This window comes from Tasmannia lanceolata, unplaced genomic scaffold, assembly GCF_043159265.1.
Source record: "Tasmannia lanceolata isolate RefF3 unplaced genomic scaffold, GAP_Taslan_0.1 ptg000002l, whole genome shotgun sequence".
NCBI lineage: Eukaryota > Viridiplantae > Streptophyta > Magnoliopsida > Canellales > Winteraceae > Tasmannia > Tasmannia lanceolata.
Window position 1 is genome coordinate 56,144,059 of NW_027518679.1, and position 11,994 is coordinate 56,156,052.

General features: G+C 37.7%; 1 protein-coding gene across 5 annotated transcripts; it reads left to right on the top strand.

The window, feature by feature from the left end:
* The first annotated feature begins 1,948 nt into the window (after positions 1–1,948).
* Positions 1,949–11,657, top strand: LOC143879980 (alpha/beta-Hydrolases superfamily protein). Of its 5 annotated transcripts, none has more exons than XR_013251469.1 (9): positions 1,950–2,299; positions 2,392–2,564; positions 2,659–2,711; positions 6,024–6,138; positions 6,720–6,842; positions 7,991–8,159; positions 8,354–9,212; positions 9,301–9,521; positions 11,323–11,657. XR_013251469.1 is itself a non-coding variant. In XM_077382739.1 (8 exons), the coding sequence occupies exons 1-7, from the start codon at positions 2,162–2,164 to the stop codon at positions 8,537–8,539; spliced, it is 957 nt and encodes a 318-aa protein (XP_077238854.1). In that variant the 5' UTR covers positions 1,949–2,161; the 3' UTR covers positions 8,540–8,569; positions 10,190–10,842. The 5 variants fall into 5 exon arrangements, 2 of the variants coding, with proteins under 2 accessions (XP_077238854.1, XP_077238835.1); XR_013251470.1 differs by having other exon boundaries at positions 9,346–9,521; XM_077382739.1 differs by lacking the exons at positions 9,301–9,521; positions 11,323–11,657 and adding an exon at positions 10,190–10,842 and having other exon boundaries at positions 1,949–2,299; positions 8,354–8,569.
* The last annotated feature ends 337 nt before the right edge of the window (positions 11,658–11,994 follow it).

Genomic DNA, 11,994 nt, shown 5'->3' on the forward strand with positions numbered 1-11,994 from the left:
CTTGGTGGGAAGAATAATACCTTGTTTAACTGTATGTCAATGCATGAAATATTCATTTTCTGTAGAATTGGATGGAGTTGTTTTTCCATCCTTCTTTACACTAGATCAACATTGCGGGCAGCAGGTTCAGGGATAGTTCTAATTCAACATTCTAATATATGATCTTTCACTTCATTACAGCACTGGTATTGCAATAGAGATACACTTTGAATCAAATTTGAGTTCAAAAGATGTGTGATTGCAGAAGAATGTATTCATTATATCTGCCCATTCCCCTACACATTTTAGACTCACTGGCTATTACGAGTCCCTATGAGAGCCAATGAAGGAGTTTCAAATAGAGAAGATGAAAGGTAATAAAAACTAGGGCTGCAACTCGGGTCGGGCGGGTCGGGTTTTGGAGAACCCAACCCTACCCGAGAAATATCTCAGGTCGGATTTTTTTTCGGAAAACCCACGATTCCCAAACCCGGCCCTACCCATGATAAATCTCGGGTCGGGTCGGGTTTTTTCACGTTGACGCAATTTTTTAAGGAAAACTCTTGTTTGGCAAGGCAACTCAACTCATAGAAGCAGAAATTACACTCACATTACACTTGAATCAAACAATGATGTAATTACACTAACTTTACACTTGAATCAAACAATGATGTAATCAAACAATGCTGTAATTACAATCAAACAACGCTGAATCAAAGACTTGAATCAACTCAACTCATAGAAGCAGAAATTACACCCACATACTATAACAGTGGGTGCGTGGATTTTCACTTTTAACTTTTAACTAACAATAGAAAAAAAATACATACTATAACTTATGTAACTCGGGTCGGGCCGGGCCGGGCCGACCCGACCCGAGATTCATGCGGGCTTTTGGATGCTCAACCCGGCTCGACCCGAAACCCATGAAACCTGAACCCAACCCAGGCTATTTTCGGGTCGGGTCGATGCAGGTCGGGTAAAACCCAGCTCGAGTTGCAGCCCTAATAAAAACAAGGGTGTGAAAATATCAGCTCCCTCTTAAGAAATGAGCCGCTCTATGGTAAGTGTACATGCATTTCACTGAAAATTTACTAGCGGCCAAAAACATCACCTGTTTGACCAACTCAACTCAACTAATCCTTTGTCCCAAACTAGTTGGGTCGGCTAATGAATCCTTCAGAAAATTTTCATGAAGAAAGTGGAAAGGATCTACCCGGCTCAAATTGAATAAGTTTAATCACCTGTTATACCCTTTCAAAAAAATCCTGCCACTCTCTCTTAACCCTCTGATTTGTTAAGACTTGCCCAATGAACGTGGATTGTTGCTGTTACCGTTAAACACAAATTGGAGGGTTGGGAACACTTGATTTACAAGAAGTTTGGTCATGGCCCATTCAGTGCATTGGCCCAATAGATGAATGATTTGAATCATTTTGTGTCCATTTGAACCTATAAGCCATAGAAACAGTCTAATGAGAGTTGCAACTTGCAACATGATAGAGAGAGAGGAATTTATCATCTATAAGTCATGACAGCCTAATTTCAGAGTTAGGTGACCTAAACCATTAAAAAGATGGCCCCCGGGTGGTTAGGCCGTAGGTGTACAAATCACCCGACAGAGGCAAGACAAGACAGCCCACTTGGTTTACTTTCCCATTACTTGGCCAAATTGCAACCAAGCAATGGGTTTTTGCCTTACGTGGGAGCTTATTCTCCTCGTACAATCTCTATAATTGCAGCCAATGAGCCAAACATTAGCCATGGAGGCTTAGAAAAACTCCATGGATCAGAGTGAGAAGTGCATCCCATCATTGTGATCTCAACATCATTATTTTATCTTATAATTACAGTTGGGAGTGTTGCTAGCAAAACGGGACCCCGTTTGGAAAATAAAAAGTACTATAATGTCTTCTCGTGACACATGCCAAAATTCAATTTATATACGGGAACCCATGCCAACATGTAGGAGTAGGAGCATCAAAGTAACTTTCTCCTTAATTTCTTTTTAGCGTTTTGCTTGAAAATAACCAAACAACATGGTGGGCCTCTTATCATGACAGTTAACTGGTGATATTTATGAGTGTGGGAACGTTCCAAAGAGAGAGAGGAGAATGATTGAACACTAAGACTTATGATAAGATAATGGTACGTGGGAAGGAGAGGAAAAGAAAGGAGGAAGATGATGACAATGGTGGGATTGGGGTCACCCTGGTTAGCCAAACCACCCAAACCCCAACAACACAATCTCATTCTCCCATTTGCCTCACCAAACTCTCTCCAATCAACGCTCAACTGTCGCCCTGCCGTTATTCTACCAGCTAACTAACTCTCTCTCTCTCTCTCTCTGTCTCTCTGTCTCAATAGTTTTGACAATGAATGATCGAATGATAATTTCTCTGTGAATTGCAGGGTTTGGGTAACAATACAGGGGATTATGACAAGTTGGCATTTTCATTAAAGGAATATGGTGTTCCAAGTGTGATAGCTAAGGTTTCGCGAGTTGATTGGTTAAGGAATGCAGCTGGTTTGTTTGATGGCAATTACTGGAGGGGAACGTTCCGTCCCAGACCCATTCTCGATTGGTATTTCCACATCCTTCTTCTCAATTTCTCAATGAAATCATTAGTATATCTGGCTACGCTACTCAATATCTGTTCTTCATTTCCTTTCTATCAGGTATCTGGAAAGGGTTGAAAATGCCATTTCTGAAGCAAAACTACTGTCTGAAGGTGAGGTTTTCTAAAGTATAAGTTGCATTATTTAACATATTCACTTCTCATATTTCAATCTAGGACAATGATAAGTACTCCATCTACTTGTTACTTCGGCCATGTTCGTTTACGATTAATTTTGAGTCCAATAATAGGTTCTGGACTCATAATCGGTTAGCATAATCTTGAACGAACAGAGCTTTAGTATCAAAACCACCACAATCCGAGTTCAAAATGCAGAAACATGTTTATTTTATAGGTAAGCTGGGATTTGGCGGGGAACCCTACTGGGTTATCATTACAATCAAGCATACAAAACACTCACTCTATCACAAGAATAGGGATACTAACCAAAAGAACAAAGACAAGACCTATCCCTAGAATCCATTGCTGAGAGTGAAAAGTCGGAATTCTCCAAGCAGTTTCCACTTCTTTGAGAGATTCTCTTTAAGAGCCTGAAAGTAAGGCCGTTTGCCAAAGAAGTACCCCACCGGACAGTTTTCCCATCTTCTCCCTCTTTCTTTTTTTCCTCCTCTTCAAATTTGATGATAGGATTGCCTTCTGTGTCTTTCTATAAACTTATGAACTCCAAGCTTGACACGTGCTAGGTTTGGTTTTTTGCAAATAGAGCCCGTGTTTAAAACTCGCCGACTCTACTCGGAACTCGGCCGAGTAGACGGGGATTTGTGATGGCCGCGTTCGGGAGTCACCGACTCGACGAGTCCAGGCCGAGTCTGGCTGAGTTTGGCTGAATCAAAGGGCTATCTAAAGTAAATGGGCTCTGACTTGCTTTATTCGCATATGATGAGATGCGTAGGAAGAATAGAGTGTAATATTCTGTGAGGTACAACCGTACAAGTGGCATGCTTTGTTCCATCACCTCCCTCACCTGCCATCATTACCCTCTATTAAATATTAAATATTGGAAAGTGATATATTCACCCCCTTTTATTTACTAGGCCACCACTCTGTAAAAGCATTTATGAAAGGGGAAGGCACAGCAGGCATGCTTGGTCTCATCCTCTCTCTCCTTCTCACGACCATCTTTAACCTCCGTTAAATATTACTGGAAGTGATATATTCACCCCCTATTCTTTCCCTGGTTTAAAATTTCGGTTTTGGTACCGGTTTCGGACCCCTGAAATTTCGAAATTTCTGCCAAAATCCGGCGAAATAAAGAAAAGAATATTTTTTCAATATTACATTTCGGCCGAAATTTCTGTGAAATATTAAATTAATTAAAAAAAACAGGTTTTTTGGGTGAAATTTCGACCGAAATTCCAAAATTTCGACCGAAATAAAATACCGTTCGGGTTTTCGTGATCGTGGTTTAAAATACCGGTTTTGGTCCTTGGGAAAATCGAAATTTCGGTTGAAATTTGGTAAGAAATTTAAAAGAGTATTTAATTAATTTCGGACGAAATTTTGTAACAACTTTTTTTTTCCCAAAAACGAAATTTCTGTATTTAGCAAAAAATGGGATTTCGGGAAATTTCGGTTTCGGTCCCTACTGAAATCCGAAATTTAAGACCATCTTCGTGATCTCGGTGTTGGTCTCAAATTTATCCTTTTACACTACAAGGAGTGGACCAAAGAAGGAAAGGGACCAAATATATCACTTCCGTAAATCATCTAGGCCACTGATAATAACTCATCTTGTCTTTATTAATTAACAGATGCACCATAGGATGATCCAAACCGTCCATTAAATGGGCCACAGCCTAAATAGCTTGTGCTCTAAAATCATTTCCGTAGGTTGATGCCAACCCTCAGATCTGAATGTTAGAGGGTTGATCCTAAACCCCTATAAAAATAAAGAAGTTATACATCTGCCCCTGTTTCTTCCTTGGGCCAGCTCCCTCTAGTGCATTTATGATCATGGTTTTAAATTTCGACCGAAATCCGAAATTTCGGATACCGGTGGGGACTGAAACCGAATTTTTCCGAAATTCAATTTTTCGCCTTTTACCAAATTTCGGACCGAAATTTCATTTTTATTTTTTTTAAAGTGTTACAAAATTGCGGTCTGAAATTTCGGAATTTCGGTCCGGAATTTGGAACCAAATTACCAAATTTCAGTTTTTGGTGGGGTCTGAAACGGTTACCGAAACCGAAATTTTAAACCATGTTTATGATTACTCTTTTACACTACAGGGGAGTGGCCCGGGGAAGAAAAATGGGTGAATGTATCATTTCCCTAAATTTATTACTTTTTTGAAGATATATATGCTTCATATCACTAAAGATTTAGTTTATGATGATAATTATAAATGTTGTTTGTTTAATACTTATTTTTTCATTCTTTTTATATTTTTTTTGTATTTTTTCATTTAATTTTTTTATAAAAATTATTACTCATACGACTTGGCTGCGTCCACGCCGAGTCAACAAGGATTTTCTTTGGCCGCATTCCACGTCGTATCCGCGTTTTTAAACACTGGCCTGTATGAATTAAAAACAGACCAATGTATGAAAATAAGAGATTTCGGATCAATCAATTGAAAACCGATTTCACCCCGGTCTCTTAAACAGGTTTCACCCCTATGACCTTATGAGTATATCTCATAGGTATCTGATCAAGAGGTTTTCCACTCTTTAGGCCGTGTTCGTTTGAGATTATGCCTATCAATTGTGAGTCCAAAACCAATTATTGGACACAAATTTTGAGTCTAGTAATTGGTTTTGGACTCACAATCGATTGGCATGATCGTTAGTCTTTTGGTTTCACCAAAATGTCAGCTCCTTCTCCTCTAATTCTCCAATTCTAAGCTCAGTGTGTACAAAAAATAAGAAAGAGTGACCTTGTTTTTTTTTTAATTGAAGTTCATTATTTAAAAAAGTGCTTAGCTGCAAGTTTCAAAAGTGTGTTTTTACTGTCTTTACTAGTCACTGGACCCTGCTAATTCATAAAAGATAATTTTCGTATTAATGAAGCACTTGGATACAAATTCCTGTGGATAGTCATTCAGGGATCCCTTTTACTTACTTCACATTCAAAATCCTTGAAAACTCATTCCAGAAACCAATATCTGAGATTATGTGTTGAGTACATTACTAGTCCAGTATTTCTGTACTAACAATCTATGAGACTGAGTATTGTGTGCATTGATCAGAAACTTTTGCTAATATTTTTAGAGAAATGTCTTACATGAATAGTTAAAGGGGCGCAAAATACTATAGATATGCATAATCGAGACTTACCGCAGTTGAGACTTTGTGCCTTTCTGTATTTACCTACATAATTGTTCTTTTGAATACCTATCTTAACTATCTACATTTGTTTCCATGCTTTATGTAATTTCGTTTCTGAATAAAAATTATGCATTGTAGGTGGGAGTTTATCCATAATTGGACATTCAGCTGGAGGATGGCTAGCACGCGTCTGCTTGGAGGAATTTGGGATGTCTCATGTTTCTTTGTTGTTGACTCTTGGAACCCCTCACTTGTAAGAATTTATTGTAAAATCAAGTACGAATGGCTTGAGTTTTTCAAATTATCTACGAGATGTGACTTTTGACCTCAAAATTTATAGCCTAAGACAACATTTAGAACAGAAGACAAGTTAGTGGTAATTCAGGAATGCATCACTAAAAATTGAGCCTTCTTATAGCCATAATAATGTGGTTCTGTTTAAAAGTTAAGTGTTTCCTACTTTTGTGATTCATTACCACTTTGTTTCGCACATATGGATTGCCATTTTCCTTGCACTGTTTTCAGAATTGTAACCCCCCTTAAAAGTGATAAACACATTTCTTCTAGGACTTCCAGTCATAGAGTATATAAGATGCAATAATGAGCCTCATAGTGGAGCACAAACAGTTTGTTCTCAGTGATTTGATTTTCTATTTGGATCCGGATTGAAGTTAATGTTTAAACTAAGAAATACTTCTTCCAGTGTTGAAACATATTCAACATGACATTGTCAATGCTGACGGACAAATGATTAACCTTCCTGGCAATTGATTCTTTCCACCCCTGAGTTTTATTATGAATACTTTAATGAAAGATAGTCTTCTTCTTTTTCAGGCCACCTCCAAAGGGTTTGTCGGGAGTTATTGATCAAACGAGGGGCCTCTTGAATTATGTTGAAGAATATTGTTCAAGAGCTGTTTATACACCGGAGTTAAAATACGTATGTATTGCAGGGAGGTAAGTTTGATTATCTTATCTGTTACTTTTTCATTTTCTGATCATTATTTTGAAACTGATTATGACCTTAGGAATGCCTACATGCACTTAATTCTGCTAAATCTTATGCTTATATGCTCCATGTATATTTCATTTTGATTCATGTATCTTTGCCAGACATGTGTTAGGTACTTGTATGGTACTCACAGTTTAAGGTACTCTAAGAATCATTTATTCCCCTATAACTGTCTTGCTCATATGTTATGCTTCCAAAAAGAAACCTTAATCTTTGGTTTTTCATTTAGCTTGGACGATTCCTTTCCAACTCAACTCAACTCAACTAAACTAAGCCTTTGTCCCAAACTAGTTGGGCGATCTCTTTCCAAAGAGAGAAAAATCTACAGTCCCAGTTTCATCAGTAGTTCCGTCCTCTCTGCTTGTTGTATGTGAGAGTTGTCCCTTACTTCTGGATGCTGTTATGCTATTGACTACAAGTAGTTGACGGGGCATCAAGCTACCAAAAAATGAGAAGTATGAACTGACATGTAAGCATGGTGAGCCAATGAATGCATGAACCTTGAGTTCCACATTTGGAGGTTGCAGAGAGGATCATAAGGTATTTGAAGGTATCTTCTGGCAACGGGATTCTTTTCTCTAAGCATGGTCACCGTAAGATTGAGGTGTATACTGTGCTGGTACAGTTGACGATCGCCGATATGCTTCAGGTTACCTTTTTGAGGATCATCGATATACTTCAGGTCATTATACATTTGTGGGAGGCAATATTGTGATGTGGAAGAGTAAGAAGCAATCCATAGTTGCTCAAACTAACGCTTAGGCAGAATACAGATCATTGCGTCATATAGTTGCTGAGCCTCTCTGGAGAACTCTTTTATTGGAGTTGGTTATCAGAACTGAACCTCTTGGAACAATACCATTACTATCTTTTCAAAAGAAGATAGGACAATCGAAATCTAATATCCTCATGATGATTTTAACAGATTGATTTTGGCCTTGGAATTGAATCATTTCTTGATGATGAATTGAAACGATGAAATAGCTGACAGTTCAAAGAAACTCATCATTTGAAATTGTAGTCAACTTTCATGCTTAGTGTATCCAGTGCGAGATTTTGGAATTTTCTCTAAGCTTTCATTGTAATTCTGCAGGTATATTCAAGGAGCTTGTTTCTATGGAAACTTAAATGCAGGTTTAGATGTGGTGGCTCCAATTGATAGTGATCAACATGTGAGTGAAGCAGTTGTCATAAACAGCATAGACAAGTCATCAATTACTCCCTCAATACGTTCCCGCTTCATCGGTCAGGGGTACAAGCAGGTTAAACATAACTTATATAATTACAGTTTATATAACTTCATATGAAATCTCTCGTCATTGACTTGCATCCATGTCAGAACAGCAAGTTTTGTAATTTATAAACAATGTTCATAATATTAATCTCCAATTATGCATTTGTTCTTCTTTGAATCCTCAGAAAAAAATTTATGTTACAACTTGTAATGATGTGGCAGGTGTGTGGGCGGGCAGATGTTTGGGGCGATGGGGTGGTTCCTGAAGTGTCAGCTCATCTGGAGGGTGCCCTGAACATTAGCTTTGAGGGTGTTTATCACTCTCCAGTTGGTTCAGATGACCAACTGAGGCCTTGGTATGGCTCACCTGCTGTTTTAGCGAAATGGGTTCATCATCTTCTCAACTGATAGCTACTGTTGTCAAGATGAAAGGAAAAGGTTGTTATATGCCATCCTTATATTAATTTAAGTTCTATACTTGGTTATGGTAGTTAATTGTCCATTCCGTACTCTCATTTTTTGTTCATTTCAATTATGTACAAGGGTTTGAACCGTCTCTATTATTATGGATAACTTAAGTCTACAAGCAAGTTCATTTCTTTTCTTTTGCATTGGATCATAGCTCACAATCGTCTCATCTTCAAGCCTGTGTTGATGCGATCTTAACTTTGATTTAACCATTGTCTCTGGACAATCGTCTCAAGATTTACCATCACCCAATCGACCAAGTTTCACCCTTAATCCCTCAACATTTGCCAGATCAAGGCATCATAAGAACTCAACCCACAGTCTCCCCCCTTCTGCAAGTAAGCCTGCAATATCTGTTGTGCTTCTGTTTCCATGTGTTGGATTTTGGTTGCATGTCTTTAGGTTCTCCCAACACCAACCCAACCTTTCCCATGTCATTGCAGTTCCAATGCTGCCTATAAGTACCTAGATAATAGTTTATTATGCTTGCTAGTGAGATTTTAAGGATCAATTTTAGATTTTGGATGAATCGAGTGGACAGTTGGGATTGAATGGTATCTTTATGGGATGATCCGTCTCTCCAATATGACCAAGATTGAAACAGATCTATCTTGTAAGTGCAGATTATCCTTAATTAAGAAAGGTTATCTAACTGTGCTTTTATGGGTTACTAAGGTTATCTAAGGTTTGTTGTGGCCTAGGCAAGGTTAAAGTTGACTATGGTTGCTTGTTACATGTGGGCCCAGCAATGATCTTGCTTTAATCGTACATGATCCCCTGGTTTTCTTCTTCTTTATGAAGAGGCCGGTGATTGTTTATTACTATAGATCACGCCTCAGTACTTTGCGAAACAAAACTTGTCTACGGGTGGAATGGGGAAGGTTTTTTTTTCGAATGGATGAAATGGGAAGTTCAGAATCAGGTATCTTTTGTTGTATAATTTTCCATTATGTGTTTGAACTTCTTAATTACTTGGATATTTTCCTTATGCTATTCCATATAATTATTTGGTTTTCTCATTTGTATATGTAAGCGTTTAAAGTTTTCCTTGGAAATGGTGTTAAAAAAGTTTTTCCTTGGACAATCATTTTTTGATGACCTCTTTTTTAAGGTTAAAATTATTTCAGGTGGACCTTCTCTCGCGGAAAATTCATACAAAGAAAATCATAAAACGAACTTCTCGATTTGTTTTGCTTTGATCTCTTCATGTCTGCCCCACATTCCAGTTTGATTTTGTCCGAAATTTAATGTGCTTGTAGTTGTTGATAGGTGAGTAAATCGATTCATAGGTTGTTGATGATTGATGGAGGGATTGCTTACAGTTCAGGATATATAATGACTACAACTGTGCAATTGAATTTGGGGAATTTTTGTTTGTTTCATTGCTTCATAGGCATAGCTACTTTGCCACTATATGTCTTTAGTGTTTTTCATTGGAAATGGATGTCGATGCTTGTAAATTCTATTGCTTCTACACTTTTGCATAAAACTTAAGAATGCCGCATTGGAAACTCTCTGTCAATAATACAGACTCCTAGTTCAGATTCTGTATTTATTTCTTTGCGTTTCACTTAAAGGTCTGAATTTCAGGCAAAGAACCACTGGATGTCTAAAAAGGATTCTGTCAGAGGGAAGTTGACTGTTCTCCTGATATTTCAGAACAAAATGATGCTGTTATAAAGAATCTGGAAATGGGATGGGAGGACCAAGAACAGCATAAATGCATTAGAGAGAAAGATTCATATTGAAGAACATGGCTTCTCAATACTAAAGCTTCTTTTTTGAAAAAAGAGCTGATGATGAGTCTGCTACTTGAACTATGATAGTCATAGTTGAGTGTCAGGAAATCTTATAGAAGTTAACATATAGGCCTGATAACTTCCAAGTCCCCAATAACAAGTAATGAATATGAATATTGCTTCAGAGGTCAATAAAGAAAAGTCTATTATGCAGACGATAATGCATTGGTAACTGAGTAACGGAAATGAAATGGTTGTAGAAGTTAAGAAAATGTATGAAGCTAGAACAAGGAATATTTTTAAATAAGTATGGGGATTATGCAGACGATAATGCATTGGTCTTTGAGTAATGGAGGCAGTGGGGACACTATCACATATGAACGCTGCAAGAGAAAATTATCCTGAGAGAGATCGACAGGAACTTGGGAGGCCGAAAGAAAATTATGAAACTAGTGTTGTAAGCTTGCAGTCTCAACTTGGAGAATAACAATGGATAAGGCCCAGACCAAGATAATAAGTCGTTGAATGCAGAAGTCATGAGTTTTATTTTCTTTAACTGCATGATATTGTGGTTTGCAAGCTTAAACTTAGTGTTTCTAAACTCTAGTTTTACAGAACAATCCCATCCAAAACTCTCATATCCAAATATGAGAGGCATGATTTCCTGAATGTCACAAACCTGTGTTTTCTTGCCGATACTTAGAGAATGCAACTGCAAATTTCCTCTATATGTACGATTTACATATATAAAAAAAAAAGATTGTCTTTTGCAGTCTCTTTGTTGTGACTTGTGAGCATTGATACTATAGGAATTATCTACGATTTTTTTTTTTGGAATTGTAGGAATTAGCCACGATTTTTATCACATTATAAGGTAATATATATTTTGGTGAAGTTACTGTATAGAGTAAACCACTATTTTCTTGAATGTTATTTGTGTTGCATTTTTAGTTGTCTGATCCCTCTCTTCAATCATGAATGCAGCTTTGGCCATGCTCCATAGAGAAAGAAGCTAACCATAGTGAAGGGTCAGTCCAGAGTTGGCACTTGTGAATATTGGAGCAAAGGAGGTCAAGGAGAAACTTGTGGTGATCTTCCTTTAGCTATGAAATAACAGCTTTTGCTATTTTCAGTATTCTTGAGTAGAACTTTGGAGTAAACAGAAGTAAATGTATTTTCCAGTATGAGCAAAGCATCAAAAATGATACTTGCTTTTCGTGATCTCGTATTTGAGTTTACTTGAAACCTCAAATCATGTAATATAACAAATTCACGCATGTTCTATTCTACTTTCTTTCTCCTATAGATGGAGGCTTGTACATTCCATCCCTTCTCACATAGTTTAAAGTATTTTAACAGTATTTTTTGGTTTTGGAACCCTCATTCTTGGTCCTGTTTGTTTTAGATTGTGACAACCGATTGTAGGCCCCAAGCCGATTATCGTATTCAATTGGTTGTCACAATCTAAAACGAACAGCGCCTAAATCTTCTCTCGTTACAACTTGTTGGAAAATATAACAGATAATGAGAGACGTAATGAAATAGAGAGCTGCCAAATATCAAAATAAATGTGCCCATTGCCTCATGCACTTGCCAACTTGAAGTACTTAAAAACTGGAGGAAAGCTAGACTCCCAGGCGCCCCCATTGGTCAAAT

Excerpts from the sequence above, each read along its gene's own strand:
- LOC143879980 (XM_077382739.1), top strand. The coding sequence starts at position 2,162 with ATGATGACAATGGTGGGATTGGGGTCACCCTGGTTAGCCAAACCACCC. Across the intron at positions 2,565-2,658 it reads CCCAGACCCATTCTCGATTG|GTATCTGGAAAGGGTTGAAA; the intron begins GTATTTCCACAT and ends CCTTTCTATCAG. Across the intron at positions 2,712-6,023 it reads AGCAAAACTACTGTCTGAAG|GTGGGAGTTTATCCATAATT; the intron begins GTGAGGTTTTCT and ends TATGCATTGTAG.